Below are 20,962 nucleotides of genomic sequence, written 5' to 3' on the forward strand. Positions count from 1 at the left end.
CTCTCCTCTCTCTTTCAGATTCCATGTAGACTTTTTGATATTGCCTCAAAATTCCCCAAGGCTCTGTACATTTTGTCAACATTTGTTTTTCTGTATTCTTCATATCAAATAACTTCCATTGAGCTAGCTTCAGGTTCGTGTACTCTTTCTTTATTGTCTCATTCTGCTATTAATCTCAGTTTCTACTTCAGACATTGTATTTTTCAGTTATAGAATTTCTATTTTTTATAGTTCTACTTCTGCGCTGAGTTTTCTTGTCTTTTTGTTTATGACAGGCGTATTTCTTATTATCTCACAGAACATCACTATTTGATCACTATTTTAAAGTTCTTGTTTGCTTATTCAAACATTGAGTCATCTCAGGTTTGGTCTCCATTTTGTCTTGAGAATAGGTCATTTTCCTGGTTCTTCCTATGGCGAGCAATTTTGAAGTGCATCCTGGACATCGTGAATGTTTTGTTGTGGATACTCTAGATTTGGTTATAGTCCTCCAAAGAGTGTTGGCATTTTTGTTTTTAGTAAGCATTTAACTTGGTTTGACTCAGATTGTATGTTTTTATCTTAGGGAGCAGTTCAAAGTTCATTTCATGTATTTCATTCTTTGCTGGGCCACTTGCAGTCCACTTCATACTGCCCTCTGGTTCCTTAGGCCCAGAAGTCTGGTTTTTCCTACCTGAGGTTTAGACTCTCTGCATGATACTGATTGTGGTACATTCTCAGGCTAAAAACCATAAAAAACAGAAACACCCTCATTCTGGTCCATTTTCCAAGTGTCACCTCCCCTCTAGAATAATCCTACTTTTGTTCACTTTCTAAGGCCTTCAAGTAGTTTTTATTTTTGTTTTGTTTTGTTTGTATTTTTTCCAGAGTTTATAATTGTTATCTGCAGGAAAGTCAACATGGTAGATGCCTACTTGTCCATACCAGAAGCTTAATTCCCTGTCTTTAATGTCAAACATTTCTAGTTTATAAACCCTTAATCATATAAAAAGTCATAATATTTCAGAAAATTTCCAATTTCAATCTTTTTTATACGGAACTTTTAACAAACTTTGTTGGCTTTTTAAATTCTAGACTTGTAATTCAATAGATAATGTTCCTGAGAAAGACCCCAGACCAAAAAGAGACACAGATATAACTTCTGAAAGTGACTATGGAAACAGAAAAGAATGCAATAAAAAAGTTCCTCGAAGATCAAAAATCCCGTATTATGCCAAAACCATTCAAACTATTAAGCACCACAATAAAAACTGCAACTCTTTTGTAAGGTACTTGTTTTAGTTTTAGAAATTTAAGGCACACAGAAGTTAATAATGCTGGCTTCTCGAAGCTATCTCATGGTGATATTTATTACTTTACTAATGTTGAAGATTTGATTTTTCAGCCTTGTAGGTTCTGATCTGGTCAGTACATTCATGTAAATGTATATAAAAGGATCCTTTTCTCTGTGTCTGTACCTTAGTTGCAAAATTAATGTATAAACCTGAAGATATCTCATAGCATAAAGAATACTGACCTTAGAACTGGAATACCTTCGTTTAATCTAGGTTTAGTTCAATCAAAAAGAATGTATGTGGTTTTAGTTTCATTCATTTACAGTGGGAAATAAGACTGGTACACTTGAGTCTACATGACTAGCCTTTTCTCTCTTTGTAGGCAGATCTAGATGGAAAGCCAAGTCCTAGTCAGATGACACTGAGTTTAGGATTAAATGTGAATAAGATGATTGTGTTTAATGCCATAAGGACAAGGGAAACCGATGTCTGTACTTTCGTAATTGGGATCACCATGACAAGTGGTTCAGAAATGACTACTCTGGGATGGTTACAGTAAACTTTTGCTTCTGTAATTCTCCTTTTGCAAAGCATATTTTGTTGTTTTGTTGTTTAATTCTTCCATACCTACCCAATTACATTTTACATGTACATATATATACACACACACACACACACAGAGGCATTCAGTTCACTTCAAACACTGTACTTTTTTCCAGGACGTACCCTGGAATTTCTTTGGTCCTACCAAGTGATAGAATCTATTAACTTTGATCCATTATGTGTCGATTTTAAACTTTTAACTCCCAAAGAGTAGTTCTGTTTACTGTCTTTTCGAGTTCTTAGGTATCACCTTACCGTAGTACTTTTTAAATTATTCTGGTATATCCAAGAATTCTACCCTACCTGAAAATGTTGAACCCTGAACATTTATGAAATCATTATCTTTTTTAAAATCTTGAGGTACTCATTAATCAACAGAGCACACCCATTATAAAATTTATAAAGCAGTTTGTCCAAGTTACTATAATTTGATTAATATTCTTTTTAAAAAGCTGTTTGCATATACAACTAGAAATGTTAATGTTAGAGAAAAGTAATGTGAACACACTTTTTTGAGTGATTTGCTATGTTTTATTCTTTACAGTTGTAATCGTAAAATGAAACCACCTTACCTTAAAGAATTATATGTAAGCTCATCTTTAGCGAACTGTCCTATGTTACAAGAATCAGAAAAGCCAAAGACTGAAATAATTAAAGTAGACAAAAGTCACTCAGAAGACAACACTTACCAGGTATGATTTAAGAAATTAAGAAAAAGTAGTATGAATAATTTTAAATACAGAGTCCCAGAAAAATTATGCATGCTTTTATTAGCAAAAAGTGTTTGAATTTTATTGGAGTGATGAAAATTGGTTATTTTTTCCTTCCTGATTTCCAGATTTTATGTAATGTTATTTTTGAATGAATGAAAATTTCATTTTTTTATGATCAGATTTAAGTGAAATCATTTGTTATATGCTTCTGGAGGAAGAAACAGTTATGAATATTTAAATTCTTATTCCTTAATGTAGTGCTTCCTACTTTTTTGGGGTGTCAGACCCTTTTCAGTATCTAAAAATCTCTACAGGTCTTCTCAAAGAAGCCTATTTTTACACTCAAAGCAAATGTATATAATTTCAAGGTTTTCATGGACTTTCCTGAAACTCAATTTTGGACCACTGGATCCCAGATTAAGAAGTGTTCAAACATTTTTTAATTCTTCAAAATTTTCTTGACAATTCTCATGTTGAGAAACTTCAGTACTTGTGGATTCATTATTTTATATTTTTCATTAACTTCCCCTTATATTACTTGTGTATTGTTCTTTCAGTAATAGAATTGGTACATTTTAGGCTACTGGTTTCCTCCCCTTATTCTCAACTATAGAGGCTTTAATATTGAAAAATAATAATTATCATTATGACTTTGGACACACTTCATCTTTCTTCTTACTTAACCTATTGTGCCTGTGTTTCCCAAGTTATATATTCATTTTTCTCATGAAAAATCAATCTTGTCTGATTCTACCCCCCCAAGTTTGTTTGAGATTAGATCCTTACCAATCTTCATATTCCTTGCGTGCCTTGGTAAGGACTCTGTATCCTTAATACAGGGTCTGGCATGTGGGTGCCATGCTATGAGTATATACTATTTCAAAAAACGAATCTTATCTACTGTGGCATAATAATGGCAGCTAACATTTATTGATTGGTTATTATGTAGCAGGCACTGTTCTGCACTTACCTATATGCTTTGCTACCATTAACTTAATTTTTGGCCAGGCGCAGTGGCTCACGCCTGTAATCCCAACACTTTGGGAGGCCAAGGTGGGTGGATCACTTGAGGTCAGGAGTTCGAGACCAGCCTGACCAACGTGGTGAAACCCCGTCTCTACTAAAAATACAAAAAACAGCCAAGCGTGGTGGGACATGCCTGTGGTCCCAGCTACTCAGGAAGCTGAGGCAGAAGAATTGCTGGAACCCAGGAGGCAGAGTTTGCAGTGAGCTGAGATCAGGCCCCTCCACTCCAGCCTGGGTGACAGAATGAGACTCAAAAAAATAAAATAAAAAGTTTCACCGCAGCTCTTTGAAGTAGGTACTATTATTCCCCTGTTATAAATGGGAAAATTGAGGCTGTGAGAAGTTAGGTAACTTTTATAAGTTCACATAACTTTGTTGTTTTTTTTCAGTCCCTTGTTGAACAGCTAGACCAAGAGAGAGAGAAGAGATGGAGAGCTGAGCAAGCCGAAAATAAACTCATGGATTATATCGATGAGCTGCATAAACATGCAAATGAAAAAGATGATATTCATAGTCTGGCTTTACTTACCACAGATAGGTAAAAAAATTAATAAACCTGAAGATACCTCATAGCATAAAGAATACTGACTTTAGAACTTTAATTCCTTAGTTTCAGTGTAGTTCAATCAACAACAATGTATGTGGTTTTAGTTTGATTTGAACTAATTGTATTAGATAATTTAGCACTTTAATAGCTTGTTATATCAACAAGAAATTCAGATACATGTATTTGAGCCCTCAAGCAGGAAGGTGTCGGGTAAATATTATAAGTAAAGAACAGCAAGAGACTAGAGCAGTGATTAACAACTTTTTATATAAAGTGCCAGATTCTGTAAAGGGCAGGCATTGGCAGCCTTTTTCTTTCAGCTTCTTGGGTCATGTTTGATTTCATCACATACTCATCTTCTGCAGGGAGCTTTGGTATCATATAGCCCAGTTTCTTAATCTAATGTTTTTATTCTATCCTCACCATTACGTCTCCCATTTTATCTGGGTTTTTTTTGTTTTGTTTTGTTTTGTTGTATTGCATTCTTTAATACAGGTCTGTCATTTCATTCTGTGAAAATACTAGTTTTTTAAATTACAATAACTTTTTTTCTTCTGTTTCCTGTAATTATTTCTAATGTTATGCTTTTCCTCAAATGATTATAAGATTTTTAGAGTTTCTTATGGTTTCTTATCCTTGAATGAGCACTAGGTTTCTAGACTTGACATTTGCTAACAGACTTTGGGAAGTTGCTCCTGGTTCCATTTCCTGTCTGATTGTGCAGTGGATAATTCCCCTTCTAAAATCTCATTTGGATAAGTTGATGTACACAGTTCACAGCCCAGTTCCCAGTTTCTTTTAAGCACTTTTGTGATACTGACATGGTGTTTTCTACCCCACTGCATGGTTCTCTGATATGTTGTACCTGACGAGTATAAAGACAATTCTAATATGCAACATGCGTGCTATTAAACCTCTATAATTATAAAGCTATGATGCATAATGTTATTGTTAGCCCTTCTACCACTACCCACCAACTTCCTGCCTTGTTTGTATTTTACAAATGTCTGTCTGAATTGACACAAGAAGCCACTGGGTATGATGAGGGAACAGGATGGTTCAGTTAGAGTGTTCTACCTCAGAAAAACAGCACTCCTGCTTTCAGTAAGTGGGTAAGTAACCAACATTATGTAGTGACAGATTTATAGAGACCCTGTGACTGAGTCATGGACAGACAGTAGAAGAGAAGAGATCTGTCTTCCTTTTTTCAGAATGGAGCAGTTTCATGAGGCAAAGCCTGAGTGTTGTAGGAGTTGTTTTTAATTTCAATTTAGTTCCATTTGCCTTATAATTGAAATTATTCCCAAATTTTGGCACTCTGTTATCTTTTGTTTTCAGTTATATGTGTATGAATTTTTACTTTATTCTGTATTCTAAGTATTTAGCGGGATATTAGAGGAAGCTGTGTCTAGGGCTGCTAGCCAGTCCATTTAAACTGGAAGACTTTGGGCACACTTTATCTTTCTTCTTACTTAACTGTTGTTGTGCCTGTGTTTCCCAAGTTATGTATTCATTTTTTTCATGAAAAACCAATCTTTTCTGATTCTTCTATCTACGCCACCCCCCACCCCCACCACTACCACATGTTTGTTTGAGATTAGATCCTTACTAATCTTCCTATTCCCTTATGTGCCTTGGTAGGGAATCAGTATCCCTAATAAAGGGCCTGGCATGTGGGTGCCATACAATTTCAAAAAAATGAATCTTATCTACTTTGGTATTTTTATTATCCAAACCTCCCTGATGACCAGATCTGTTCATCCAATTATCTACTAAAAATGGCTTGTCTGTATTCCTCATAAGTTTCTTAAGATCAGCATGGCCTCAGGTGGACTCATTCTTCTTCCTTATTATATATTTCTTGCCCTAATAAATGGTGCCCCATCCAGCATCCAGTCGGTCACTAAAACTATAGAAATCTAGGAATCTTTTTTTTTTTTTTGCTTCCTTTCTCTTTCTCCTATCCCACAGCCAGTTGATATTATCATCTTTATTGATATCTTTATTCATCAATTAATACTGATATCATCTTAAAAGATGTTGAACTATCTCCTCTGTATCCCAAACCTGTTACCTTTCTTTAGGCCCTTATCTGTTGCTTAGATGATTGTTCCATTTCTACTTCTCGGTGGCTTCCCTGCCCGCAACCCATATGCAGTCTAGCACTCTTTCATATAGCATACCAAACAGGAGTTGAGAGCATGAACAAAGGAAGACCAGTTCGGAGAGTACTCTCATTGAAGTCAAGAAGAAAGATGATAAGGACAAGAATTGGAGAAATGACCATAATGTAGAAGTTGATGGATATATTTTTTTAAATATGCCTTGGAAATTACACTGGGTTGGCTGCATGACTCAGTAATTTCTTCATGAGGCTGCGTCTTTGTCAGTGTCCCGTTTCCAAACAATAGACTTATAGTCTGTCATCTCAACCACCTGTCTGTAGTAAGGGGTGAGCACTTGGCCTAAGCTGGGTAAACATCCTGTATCCTATGGCCACAGTGATTGGTTCATGGGGTGGACATATGAATCCAATTGGACTAATCAGAGCCTTGCCTAGGACTCATTCTAAATTGAGCTAGAGAAAGATACTCTTTCCTGTTTGGTTCAGGGCTATTAGAATATGATCCCAGAGATGTTCATAGTCTCCCTCCTGTACCCTTACCCCAAACATAAAGATTCTTGCATGACACCATGCAGACCACCTATATCTGATTTCCTAGAGTCTGCTTTTGAAGCCAGATTCTAGGATTGTGTTATGTTCTTGGTTTCAGTGGTCCCTCAGCATAGTGCCACCACATCCTTCTCTATGTTTGCTTATGCAAGTCAGTAAATTCTCTCTTTTATTGAAACTGATTAAGAGTTTTCAGTTGTAATGAAAGGGTTCTAACCAGCACAAAGCTGGGAGCAATATTGGGTGTCTGGGTTAGATACAAGGAGTCCAAGTTGACTTACAGGTTGCTATTTATGTAGCACATCTGTCATATCGCTTTATAAATATATCATGTCTGTTCCTTCTGTGAGATGCTGGGTTCCTCGAAGGCAGAGAAAACTCCATCTTACTCATCTTGCTTGCCTTTAAGTCCAATATCTAGTATAATGCCTGAAACAAATTGTTTAGTAAAGTTCTGCTGTGGAATAGTAATTTATATAAAATATTTTCCTTTTGATCATAATGTTAGGTTCAGGAGTAGGGGAAAGACGCACTATTTTTCTGCCAGTTTTTACTGTAATTAGAATTTGAAACATACTTCAGATCTCTAAGTTTGAACACTTATTACCATTTTATCATTTTTATATGTGTATATACTTAACACCACATATAACTTCTGCTTTAGGCTAAAGGAAATTATTTTTAGAGAGAGAAATTCCAAAGGACAACTCGAAGTTATGGTTCACAAACTTCAAAATGAAATTAAAAAACTGACTGTTGAACTAATGAAAGCAAAAGATCAACAAGAGGATCACCTTAAACACTTAAGAACCCTGGAAAAATCATTAGAAAAAATGGAGAGACAAAAAAGGCAGCAGCAGGCGGCACAGGTATTTCTCTATTTAGTGTATGAGTGGCATAGATTAACACAAATTCATAGCTTCTATTGTGAAACAAATTATACCACCTAGAAAACCTAAAAGATGTGAGGCTAAATGGCAGAAGCTTCTGTCACAAAATGCAAAGCTTCTTTCTTAGCTAATTAGCTAGTATATTTTTTCTTTTTTAAAAAAAATATCTGTCATAGTAGGTATCTTCTTGAATGAACTTTAGATGTTAACAACAATGAAAGCCCTTTTATTATTGGAAAAATAAAATTGGAAATAAGCAAAAAAAAAAAAAAAAGATGTGAGGCTATATGCAAAAATTAAATTGCTGTTAATTTAACAGTCACAAAGCCTGTTGAATTATGTCTAAATTAACACTACTAGCTCTTAAAGCAGTTAAAAAGAAAAGTTGATAGAAATGTTGCAGGTAGTTAGGCTTTTATTCTGAGAGAGCTGGCTTTTAAAAAGGCTTTCAGGTGGTTGAAGGAATTTCATTGTCATACTTCTGAATGGAAATTATTAAAATCTGTGATGCAAATAAGCAATAGTTAATGCTAGTGTATTTGTTCCTTCCAACGCTGCACTTTGTGTGACTGAAACATCATTAATTTCCTAAATTTTGAAAATCAACTTAGTCACCAGACACTGTCATTTAAAAGGTACTTATGGAAATTGACATTAAAATAGCAGGGGAGATTATTATCTAAATACTGTAATTGTGTGCATTTTACTCAGATAAGACTGATCCAAGAGGTGGAACTCAAAGCTTCAGCTGCTGATAGAGAAATATACTTACTTAGAACTTCCCTTCATCGAGAAAGAGAACAAGTGCAACAACTTCATGAACTTCTTGCATTGAAAGAACAGGAACACAGGTAAATGAAAAATGTGGCATTTAAAAATAGAAAAAGAAAGCTACTGGTTCCCCACCACCAGTATTTAAAGATAGTGACTGAGCATTCGTATAGTCTGACAGAATCAGTTATTGGAAAATGCCATATTCATGTATGTGTACATTAGAATCAGCCCTATAGCAAGAACTAGTAGCTAAAAAATGAATAGGTGCCTTTGTTATCAGTATTTGAAGTATAGGTTTATAACAATATAGCTTATTTTTCATTTCTCCAAACCCAGCCAAAAGTTGGTCTTTATAGAGAGAAAATTTTTAATTGACCTCCAAGTTAATTAATTAGTAAATTAATCAGTAAATTAATCAGTATTCTTTATTCTTCTGAAGGAGAGGTCAGTGAAATTTTTCTGTAAAGGGTCACATAGAAAATATTTCAGGCTCTGTAGGCCATACCTAACTTTGCCTTTGTAGCACAAAAGTAGCCATAGATAATACATAAAATGAACAGCATGGCTATGTTACATTAAAAGTTTATTAACAAAGAAAAAGGCTGTAGGTCACATTTGGCTGATGGGCTGTAGTTTGTCAACTCTTGCTCTATAGAATCCGCAGTAATTTGAACATTTTCAGCTTATCTATTTTAGTTATTTATGTACTATCCTACCAGTGAAATTGTATGATTATCATATGTTAATTGTATTTATTCCCAAACCTGTTTTGTTTTGTATCTACATAAATTTTGGTGCTCTGGGGAAAATTGGTATCATGTGTAGAAGAGACAACTATAAAAGATTGGGGGAAAATAATCACAAAAATCTAGAATTTTGTACTTAGTTTCCTGTACAGGCATTTTGTACTTAGTTTGCTTTACTTAGTTTCATTCCAGTTTAAAGAAACCAAAAACTGGAAATGATGGGTTTCACATTATGGGTTTCAGTAATGCAAGAAAAGTAGTGGAGAACTGTAAAGAATGGACTAACTGGCCCAATATCAAAAGATTAGTAAATAATTTTATACTTTAACTGACTTTTTCTATTAACAAACCACCAGTGCTAATCAGACTGTATTTATTGCAAGTCAAACACTTGGCCAAAGTAGTAGATACAGTGAAATATCTTATGCAAATGCACCTGAAGAATTTCTGAAGCCATAGAATGATTCTGAACTATCTCATGAAGTTAAGATTTGATATATTTCCCTTATCCCCATCACTATTAAATACACAATCAAATAAAACTCATATTATTTGTACCTATCTGTGCCCAATTACTGTGTTTGAAAGCTAGAGGCCGATATTGAATTAACAATAGCGAATATAGAATATTAAGAACTATGTGAAGACCTTTACAATGTTTCTTTTCAGGTGAGTATCATCCTTTTATCTTTATATGTTTTTCCCTCCAGGAAGGAACTTGAAACAAGGGAGTTTTTTACTGATACTGAGTTCCAGGATGCCTTAGCTAAAGAAATAGCCAAAGAAGAGAAAAAACATGAGCAAGTGATAAAAGAATATCAAGAGAAAATTGACGTGTTAAGCCAGCAGTATATGGATTTAGAAAATGAATTCCGTATTGCTTTAACTGTTGAAGCCAGAAGATTTCAAGATGTAAGAATTGGCGCCCAGCTCTTTATTGAAAACAGAATCAGTAAGATACGGTTTGATGAGAGGACTTGTTTTAGAAACATAGCTGTATTAAATGTTGGCTTCATAATCTTAAGTAAAATATATACATTCTTAGAGGCCTTAGTTTCCTCAAGTAAATAATAGCTACTATTTATTGCTCTTGAAAAAACTAAGTAAGATTGTAAACGTTATAGAATATTGGGATAGGAATCAGAAAACCTGAATTCCCTCCTGTTACTATAGAGTAGGGATTGGCAAAAACTAAAGCCCCCAGGCCAAATATGGCCCGCTGCCTATTTCTCTTTTAAGTAAAGCTTTATTGGAACAGAGCCATGCTCATTTTTTACTTTTTTTACTGGAGTGGTGCAGTGGCATGATCTCGGCTCACTCCAATTTCTGCCTCCCAGATTCAAGCCGTTCTCCTGTCTCAGCCTCCCAAGTAGCTGGGACTATAGTCACACGCCACCACACCTGCCTAATTTTTGTATTTTTAGTAGAGACAGGGTTTCACCATATTGGATAGGCTGGTCTCGAACTCCTGATCTCAGGTGATCCACCTGCCTCGGCCTCCCAAATTGCTGGGATTACAGGCGTGAGCCACTGTGCCCAGCCATAGTTGAGTACTTTCAACAGAGTTCATATGGCCTGGCCTGTATAGCCTAACAGTTTACTGTTTGGCACTTTCTAGAAAAAGTTTGGTAACCCTTGCTATAGAGGAATAATTGTGCTCCTCCGACCAGTCCCACCAAACGTATACTAGATCCCATTGCCTCTTCCCTACTTAAAGATATGGCTTCAGTAAGCCTTCTTTCTTGCTCTCTTACATCTGCAATTTTTCCCTCTATATTGGATCATTCCCTTCAGCATACAAACATGCTGTGATTTCTCTCATCTTAAAACTCACTTGATTCCATTTCTTCCTTTGACTACTATGTTGTTTCTCTGCTTCCATTTACAACAGAACATCTCAAAATTGGGCATTTGCTGTCTTTGATTTCTCTACTTCTCTCCTCTCCAACCTGCTCTCATCTGGCTTTTATCTCTATTGCTCTGCTAGCATTGTGCTCTCAAAGCCACAAGCAATATCCACACTATGAAAGTTGTCAGTTAAGTTTGTCCTCATCTGATTTGACCTAGGTGTAGCATTAGACAGGGTTGATAGCTTTCTCCTCTTCCATACTCTTTCTTTGCTTGGTTTCCACCATACTGCATTTCTTGGTTTTCTTGACTTTCCGTTACGTCACGTCTTTTCAGTCTCTCTTTGTTTATCTTATTTTTTCCACAATTTCATTATTGCAGTGCCCAGGTTTTCAGCCCTTAAATCCCTTTTCTTTTCTATACACACTCATTCTGTTGGTAAACTCCTCCAGCATCATTATATCTCCAGCCTGGATGTTTTGCATGAATTTTAAACTTCTATGACTAACCACCTATTTAACATATTCTACTTCACTGCTGATTTTATTACCAAACCTTCTACTTTGACATTTCTCCTGTCCCAGTGAAAGACAACTCCATCCTTCTAGGTGCTTAAGCCAACAACAAAGTTATTGTTGATTACTCTTTCTCTGACACTACACATTCAGTACCTCAAGAGATTCTGTCACCATTATTTAAAAAATATACATGTGGCCAATTCTTACCACCTCTAACATAGCCACTCTGGTATGTCACATTATCTTATATTATATGAAGAGCTTTCAAGTTAATCTTCCTGCCTCTATCTTTCCCCTACCCCCCTCTGTTTATGCCAAACACAGCAGCTAGAGTGTTCTTTTAAAATACATGTTTGGTAATATGACTCCTCTCTTCAAAGACCTCCATTGTCCCTTCATTTTATTCAGAGTAGTGATCAAAACACTTCACAATCTAGCCCTCTGAGTTCATCTCCTACTACCTTCCCCTTCATTTATGCCACTCCAGTGACAGCAGCCTTCTTCCTAGTCCTCCAGTGTATCAGGCATATTCCTGCCTAAAATACTCCTTTCCCACACATTTGCATGGCTGCAGTCCCTGCCTTCTTCCAGTCATTGCTCCATTGTTGTATTCTCAGTGATTATGCCGGTTAAACTTGAACCCACATCTCCCAACACCTCACACACTTCACATCCTTCTAACCTTTTACCCAAGCATATAGTATCATCTAACATGATGTATAATTTATTATGCTTGTTGTTATATTGTCAGTCCCTGCCACCTAGAATTTAAGCTTTACAAAAGCAAAGATTTTAATCTGTGGTATTCACTGATGCATTTCAGTGCTTAGAGCAATATCTGGCCACCCAGGCTGGAGTGCAGTGGCGCTATCTCAGCTCACTGCAGCCTCCTCCTCCCGGGTTCAAGCCTCCCAAGTAGCTGGAATTTTACAGGCGTGCACCACCACACCTGGCTCATTTTTGTATTTTTAATAGAGATGGGGTTTCACCATTTTGGCCAGGCTGGTCTCAAACTCCTGACCTCAAGTGATTTGGCCTCCCAAAGTGCTGGGATTACAGTCATGAGCCACCACGCCCAGCCCAAATAAATGATTTCTGGCTTTAGATTTGACACTAATTCCCTGGGTCACTTTAGGCAAATATAATCATCCTGGGTCTCTGTTCCATCATCTGGAAATTAGTAGATTGAAACAGATTATCTTTAAATCTTACTCTTTTGCTAAAACTGTGATACTGTTTCCAGAAGCAAATATTTTCTAATTATTTGGAGAACTGCCATTTATAATATAATTTTGGAATATAGGTTAAAGATGGTTTTGAAAATGTTGCAACTGAGTTAGCAAAGAGCAAACACGCTCTTATTTGGGCTCAACGAAAAGAAAATGAGTCTTCCTCTTTAATTAAAGATCTGACCTGTATGGTAAAGGAACAAAAAACAAAACTGGCAGAAGTTTCTAAATTGAAACAAGAAACAGCAGCAAATTTACAGGTAAGACTTTGCAACATTATATGTTTTAAAATTTTTTTATATTATTTTCTCAAGTAGGTTGTGATAATTTTAGGAAGTACACAAAAGGAACTTTTAAATGATACTAATTATATATTGCATATAAGAAAACTAGTACAACTAAAGAAATTAAGCTCATGATTTCACAAATTGTATTGCTCATGAGATAGCATTTAGGTAAAATAAGTAAATTAGTTTTAAGAAACATGTTCAGTTAAATAGGTGCGAGCAGTACAGTGATACAGCAAAAATTGTGAAAGTGATACTCAAATGGTTAAAGTTTGGGAAGCACCACTTGGATTGCTGATATTAATTTTGTGGTGGTGATGCTGGTGGTTTTAGATATACTTAGATGTAATAATCATTAAATTAATGTCTTTATTGCTGTTGTCTCAATTTTAAACATTAATGCTATTTTACCCAAAATTTATTTCTGGAAAGTGACTTTTAACACTATTGATATAAATGCTTGGTGAAAATTTTGAGTATTACAGGTATAGTTTCTCTTTAACAATTTTAGAGTAAAATTCAGATTGTTTAAAGGAGTGGTCTCTTAAATTCGGCTGTTTATTTCATGATCTACATTGGTCTTTAGTTAGTAAAACTAAAACTTCTAATGTAAAATTTGATAATGTTTACTTGTATTTGCTTAAATAACATTTTTTCTCATTGTAAGATGGAAAAAATAGAAAATAAAGCACTTATTATAATAATTCTTATTTATCTTTTTTGGGAATATACAGAATCAAATCAACACCCTTGAAATTTTAATTGAAGATGACAAGCAGAAGAGTATTCAAATAGAACTTCTCAAGCACGAAAAAGTCCAGCTTATTTCTGAGCTAGCAGCCAAGGAATCACTAATATTTGGTTTAAGGACAGAAAGAAAAGTATGGGGACATGAGCTGGCACAACAGGGTAAAATTCTCAGATTTTCAAAGGGAAAATAGCTTATTCTTATAAGTGAGCAAATCTGGGTATGGGAGACAAAAAGGCTCAACTCTGCCTAAAGATGCCAAGAAAAAAGGCGACCCTTTATCTGGAAGAATAAGTAGGCATTTGCCAGCCGCAGGGGAATGAAGACCTCTTAGGAAATGAGAAATAGTTTATTATACCAATGAAGAAGTTATGGCTCTGATTTTTTAAATTTTTTTTCCCATGATAATTTGACAACTTTTCTGAAACATGTGTTACTTTTACAAAGTAACATCTAAATATATTGTTAAAAATATATATATATTTTTTTTTTGAGACAGAGTTTTGCTCTTGTTGCCCAGGCTGGAGTGTGATAGCTCAGTCTCAGCTCACTGCAACCTCTGCCTTCTGGGTTCAAGCGCTTCTCCTGCCTCAGCCTCCTGAGTAGCTGGGATTACAGCCATATGCCGCCACGCCTGGCTAATTTTTGTATTTTTAGTAGAGACGGAGTTTAACCATGTTGGCCAGGCTGGTCTGAAACTCCTGACCTCAGGAGATCCACCCACCTCGGCCTCCCAAAGGTCTGGGATTACAGGCATGAGCCACCGCACCTGGCCAAAAATAATTCTTATACAGTGATTTCAAGTTATTTGTACAGTATACACATTTAATTTTCTTTTCTGATATATGCAACATTTATTGTGCATGCACAAATTAAAATATTATATGAATGAAAACTATTTTTCAGTAAATCCTCAGTCTCATTCCCTTTCCAATCTCTGTAAAGCAAGAGATATATACTGGGTTGTTGTTTTTTTTTGGTTTTTGTTTTTGTTTTTTTGCATTCACAGATACCTTTAAAATTATGAATAGCTAAATATTTGGGGTTTTTTGGGTTTTTTTTGAGATGAGTCTCACTCTGTTGCCCAGGCTGAAGTGCAGTTGTGTGATCTCAGCTCGCTGCAACCCTGCCTCCCAGGTTCAAGCAATTCTCCTGCCTCATCCTCCCCAGTAGCTGGGATTACAGGCATGCGCCACCACACCCAGCTAATTTTTTTGTATTTTTACTAGAGACAGCGTTTCACCATGTTGGCCAGCCTTGTTTCAAACTCCTGACCTCAAGTGGTCCGCCCACCTCAGCCTCCTAAAGTGCTAGGATTACAGGAGTGAGCAGCTGCGCCCAGCCAAGATATTCAGTTGTAATGGAGCATTGCTTATTCGTTCATTCTCTGTAGGAATTTTTAATATGCTCTTGTTTGTTTGAATGTCATAGCATGAATTAATATTACATATCTGAGTTACTTATTCTCAACTTTATTTGTGGTTTCAGGTTTTAAAATACCCACAAGTGTATAAGAGGCCTTTTTGTTTGCTTCCCTTTTCCTCTTCATATTGTACTATTATAAGCTATGATTCTTTATTTAGTTTTTTTATTATTATATTACAGTTCGTTAGAGTTTAATAAGATACAAATCCCCAAGGTGTTTCAAAGTTTGTAATTGATGATTTTTGTTTCTTAGGATCTTCTCTAGCCCAAAATCGTGGCAAATTGGAGGCTCAAATTGAAAGTTTATCTAGAGAGAATGAATGTCTGCGAAAGACAAATGAAAGTGATAGTGATGCATTAAAAATAAAGTGCAAAATCATAGATGACCAAACTGAAACTATTAGAAAATTAAAAGATGTAAGTTTGACATTTTATTTTGGTTAAAGAGCAGATGGCAGGTTTGAAAATCTTTGGATCAAAGTATCCAAAAGTTGTTTTTCAGTGTTTTTCAACTGTTGTAAAATTTAGAGTAGACTATCATGCATTTCTTTTTATAATATTTGCCCTTTTGCTCTTAAAAAGTTCTACATGATATTTATTAATTTGGAATGAACTTTATTTCAGAATTTAATGGAGAATCTTATTATAGCCTTTGGAATAACTGGAAATACCCAGTGTCAATTAAGGGTTAGGAGTCACAAAATGAACATTTTATGTGTTTTTTTTGTTTTTTTGTTTTTGTTTTTTGTTCTTGTTCTTTTTCTTTTTTCTTTTTTTTTTTTTTTTTATTATACTTTAAGTTCTAGGGTACATGTGCACAACGTGCAGGTTTGTTACATGTGTACACATGTGCCATGTTGGTGAGCTGCACCCATTAACTCGTCATTTACATTAGGTATATCTCCTAATGCTATCCCTCCCCCACCGCCTCCCCACAATAGGACCCGGTGTGTGATGCTCGCTTTCCTGTATCCAAGTGATCTCATTGTTCAGTACCCACCTATGAGTGAGAACATGCAGTATTTGGTTTTCTGTTCTTGCGATAGTTTGCTGAGAATGATGGTTTCCAGCTGCATCCATGTCCCTACAAAGGACACAAACTCATCCTTTTTTATGGCTGCATAGTAATCCATGGTGTATATGTGCCACATTTTCTTAATCCAGTCTATCATTGATGGACATTTGGGTTGATTCCAAGTCATTGCTATTGTGAATAGTGCTGCAATAAACATACGTGTGCATGTGTCTTTATAGCAGCATGACTTATAATCCAGTAATGGGATGGCTGGGTCAAATGGTATTTCTAGTTCTAGATCCTTGAGGAATCGCCAGACTGTTTTCCACAATGGTTGAACTAGTTTACAGTCCCACCAATAGTGTAAAAGTGTTCCTGTTTCTCCACATCCTCTCCAGCACCTGTTGTTTCCTGACTTTTTAATGATCGCCATTCTAACTGGTGTGAGATGGGATCTCATTGTGGTTTTGATTTGCATTTCTCTGATGGCGAGTGATGATGAGCATTTTTTCATGTGTCTGTTGGCTGTATGAATGTCTTCTTTTGAGAAGTGTCTGTTCATATCCTTTGCCCACTTTTTGATGGGGTTGTTTGGTTTTTTCTTGTAAATTTGTTTGAGTTCTTTATAGGTTCTGGATATTAGCCCTTTGTCAGATGAGTAGATTACAAAAATTTTCTCCCATTCTGTAGGTTGCCTGTTCACTCTGCTGGTAGTTTCCTTTGCTGTGCAGAAGCTCTTTAGTTTAATGAGATCCCATTTGTCAAATTTGGCTTTTGTTGCCGTTGCTTTTAGTGTTTTAGACATGAAGTCCTTGCCCATGCCTATGTCCTGAATGGTATTACCTAGGTTTTCTTCTAGGGTTTTTATGGTTTTAGGTCTAACATTTAAGTCTCTAATCCATCTTGAATTAATTTTCTTATAACGAGTAAGGAAATGATCCAGGAAATGATCCAGTTTCAGCTTTCTACTTATGGCTAGTCAATTTTCCCAGCACCATTTATTAGATAGGGAATCATTTCCCCATTTCTTGTTTTTGTCAGGTTTGTCAAAGATCAGATGGCTGTAGATATGTGGTATTATTTCTGAGGGCTCTGTTCTGTTCCATTGGTCTATATCTCTGTTTTGGTACCAGTACCATGCTGTGTTTTTTTTGTTTTTTTGTTTTTTTTGTTTTTTTTTTGAGACGGAGTCTCTCTGTGTCTCCCAGGCTGGAGTGCAGTGGCGCGATCTTGGCTCACTGCAAGCTCTGCCTCCCAGGTTTACGCCATTCTCCCGCCTCAGCCTCCCAAGTAGCTGGGACTATAGGTGCCCGCTACCACGCCCAGCTAGTTTTTTGTATTTTTAGTAGAGATGGGGTTTCACCATGTTAGCCAGGATGGTCTCGATCTCCTGACCTTGTGATCCACCCGCCTCGGCCTCCCAAAGTGCTGGGATTACAGGCTTGAGCCACCGCGCCCAGCAACCATGCTGTTTTGGTTACTGTAGCCTTGTAGTATAGTTTGAAGCATTTTATGTGTTTAAAATATTATTTAAAAGGATAAACCATATCTAATTAACCAGAATATGAAGTATTTAAAGTTAATAAAAACAAAGTACCAATTTTTGTCTTGAAGTGTTTACAAGAAAAAGATGAACACATCAAAAGATTACAAGAAAAGATCACAGAAATAGAAAAATGCACTCAAGAACAACTTGATGAAAAATCCTCACAACTGGATGAGATACTTGAGAAGTTAGAAAGGCACAATGAAAGAAAAGAAAAACTAAAACAACAGTTGAAAGGAAAGGAAGTAGAACTTGAAGAAATTAGAAAAGCTTACAGGTATTATATAGTACAGTGTTTCCCACTGAGAAATAAAATGTGGCTTAATAATTTAATAAACCCTATTTATTTTTCAAATTACTTCTCATATTAGTACACTGAATCGGAAGTGGCATGATAAAGGAGAACTTCTGTGTCATCTTGAAACACAAGTAAAAGAAGTGAAAGAAAAATTTGAAAACAAAGAAAAGAAACTTAAAGCGGAAAGAGACAAAAGTATTGAACTACAAAAGTAAGCATTAAGTTCTAAAGGATTTGAGATCTCCTTAATCATAAACACTGTGGAATGGGTGAAATATGTATAAAGAGAGGAGGGCTAAAAATCTCGTAGGACATAGTTATTTGCCAAGAAGTTTATTTCCATTTCATCTGTAAAATGAAGATAGCAGTAGCACCTACCTTAAATTTTAGATAAGAGGTTGACATTTTATATATATATGTGTGTATTTATGAATAGATATAGCTTATATGAATTATCTAGTTCTTAGAACAGTGCTTGGCACATAAGAATTGCTATATGAGGCAGGCCACATGTGGTGGCTCACGCCTGCAATCCCAGCACTTTGGGAGGCCAAGGTAGGTGGATCACCTGAGATCAGGAGTTCGAGACCAGCCTGGTCAACACAGTGAAACCCCATCTCCACTAAAAATAGAAAAAATTAGCTGGACAGGGTGGCAGGCGCCTGTAATCCCAGCTACTCAGGAGGCTGAAGCCAGAGAATCACTTGAACCTGGGAGGTGGAGGTTGCAGTGAGCCGAGATCACACCATTATACTCCAGCCTGGGCAACAAGAGCGAAACTTTGTCTCAAAAAAAAAAAAAAAAATTGCTATGTGAACATTTTGTTTTTATTATGATGAGCATTTTAAACTGTATTTGAATGAAAGCAGCTAGTGATATTTTAGTTGTTGTAAGTGAAATTTAGAGGAGACTGCCAGTTGACTACCAGGGGCAGTGAGCTCCTGAGGAGGCTAGAGGACATTTAGATAGCAGTTGCCAGTACAAGCTGAGAATGAGAGCCAATTTTTTTGTTTGTTTTTCCGAGATGGAGTTTCGCTCTTATTGCCCAGGCTGGAGTGCAATGGCGCAATCTGGGCTCACTGCAACTTCCGCCTCCTGGGTTCAAGCAATTCTCCTGCCTCAGTCTCCCAAGTAGCTGGGATTACAGGCATGCACTACCACACCCAGCTAATTTTTTGTATTTTTAGTAGAGACGGGGTTTCACCATTTTGGCCAGTCTGGTCTCGAACTCCTGACCTCAGGTGACCCACCCGCTTCAGCCTGACAAAGGGCTGGGATTACAGGCATGAGCCACCATGCCCGGCCAAGAGCCGATTTTAAAGAGAGGAAATAAAATGTGTACCTGGTTGCCACTGTTATGTGGGTTCCATAAAATACTCAAGAGGAAATAAGGTTTTACTGTGTTAAATAATATAACTAAACTTGTTAAAAATAATTTATACAGTTGGAACCTTCAAAATTAAGTAGCACAGCTTCATGATTAGTTCTTGTGTGAAGACAGAGTGATACAGATAACATGGCTATGGATAGCCCAAAAATCTCACTTAAAGGTAGGTTCTAATTATGTCAAATCTAATGTAACCTGGAATTTGATTTCTTGTTGTGATTCAGTCCAATGGGAAAGTGTTGTTACACTGCAGAAAGTTTTGGTTGATAGCACAGTTGTTTTCTGTTGATAGATCCTGTTCCACTTTGCTTTCAACAAGTACTAAAACAAGAACCTTGGCTTGGAATCTGTTGCAGTTTTTTATCCTGCCAGTAACAAATTTACAGTTAGGAGTCTTTCAGATTCTAAAAGAAAGTCATATTCTATAATTAGCAAAAAACTAATAAAAATCATAAAACCTAGCAATCTTTAGACTCTTTTCCATTGCATTATTCATTATACCATTAATATAAAAATGCAGACCTGATTTTATACATGAATTGTCTTTATGACTAAGACTGCTATAAATACTTTTTAATTTAATGGAATTGTAATAAAATAAGCCAATTATTATTAATAATAACAGGTTTTACTTGTATAGCTTTTTACAATTTATAGGTTGATTTCTTCTATCTTATTTTGAACCCAATAGTAATCCTGTAAGTTTGGCAGAACAGGCAGGATTGTCCTGTTTTATAGTTGAAAAACTCAGCTTGTGACTTGCCCCTAGTCACTTGGCTACTAAGTGGTACAATTTTGAAAAGGCTTTTGATGCATGTTCCTTATGTTCAATCTGTTATATTACTGATTGCTGTACCAAAACCAGAAAATGTGTTCTTTTTATGAACATTACTTTTTTAATAGCATTATTTGTATTTATATAAAGAAATTGTTTTGCCTCCAGGATACTTTTAGCATGAAAATTTTGTGAATACCATTTAATGTGTTTTGTCCACTAAGCATTACCATAAGGAAGCCACAAATACATGTTCATAAACTTAAACCATCTGTAGTATGCACTTCTCAAATTATCACATTGAAAACCTAGAGAAAAAAGATTGATAGTAGTCATCATTTGTGAAGGTGCTTATAAACTATACCCTTAAGCCAGATGGTGGCTCACCTCTGTAATGCCAGCACTTTGGGAAGCCAAGGTGGGCAGATCACTTTAGGCCAGGAGTTCAAGACCAGCCTATCCAACATAGTGAAACCCTGTCTGTACTAAAAATACAGAAAATTAGCTGGGCCATGGTGGTGCACAGCCTGTAATCTCAGTTACTTGGGAGGCTGAGGCATGAGAATCACTTGAACCTGGGAGCCAGAGGTTGCTTTGAGCCATGATCATGCCACTGCACTCCAACCTGGGTGACACAGC

At 36.1% G+C, this 20,962-nt stretch overlaps 1 protein-coding gene across 4 annotated transcripts in view; it reads left to right on the top strand.

Annotated features, from left to right (window-relative positions):
- Nucleotides 1-20,962, top strand: part of LRRCC1 (leucine rich repeat and coiled-coil centrosomal protein 1) — a 41,060-nt gene that overhangs the window by 15,136 nt on the left and 4,962 nt on the right. For 2 of the 4 annotated variants that reach the window (XR_002523878.2, XM_003902923.3), the window contains exons 7-17: nucleotides 1,075-1,268; nucleotides 2,422-2,569; nucleotides 4,006-4,154; nucleotides 7,502-7,706; nucleotides 8,439-8,578; nucleotides 9,958-10,159; nucleotides 12,917-13,102; nucleotides 13,864-14,038; nucleotides 15,556-15,719; nucleotides 17,932-18,140; nucleotides 18,235-18,372. Coding sequence is in view for 2 of the 4 variants with exons in the window: in XM_003902923.3 (XP_003902972.2) it covers nucleotides 1,075-1,268; nucleotides 2,422-2,569; nucleotides 4,006-4,154; nucleotides 7,502-7,706; nucleotides 8,439-8,578; nucleotides 9,958-10,159; nucleotides 12,917-13,102; nucleotides 13,864-14,038; nucleotides 15,556-15,719; nucleotides 17,932-18,140; nucleotides 18,235-18,372 (1,910 nt within the window). In the remaining 2 variants the exon portion in view is untranslated. Of the gene's footprint in view, nucleotides 1-1,074; nucleotides 1,269-2,421; nucleotides 2,570-4,005; nucleotides 4,155-7,501; nucleotides 7,707-8,438; nucleotides 8,579-9,957; nucleotides 10,160-12,916; nucleotides 13,103-13,863; nucleotides 14,039-15,555; nucleotides 15,720-17,931; nucleotides 18,141-18,234; nucleotides 18,373-19,605; nucleotides 19,712-20,962 lie in introns of all 4 variants that reach the window. The other 2 variants (XR_650805.4, XM_021942470.2) reach the window with 2 other exon arrangements.

This window comes from Papio anubis, chromosome 8 (genome assembly GCF_008728515.1).
Source record: "Papio anubis isolate 15944 chromosome 8, Panubis1.0, whole genome shotgun sequence".
In the NCBI taxonomy this organism is placed as follows: domain Eukaryota; kingdom Metazoa; phylum Chordata; class Mammalia; order Primates; family Cercopithecidae; genus Papio; species Papio anubis.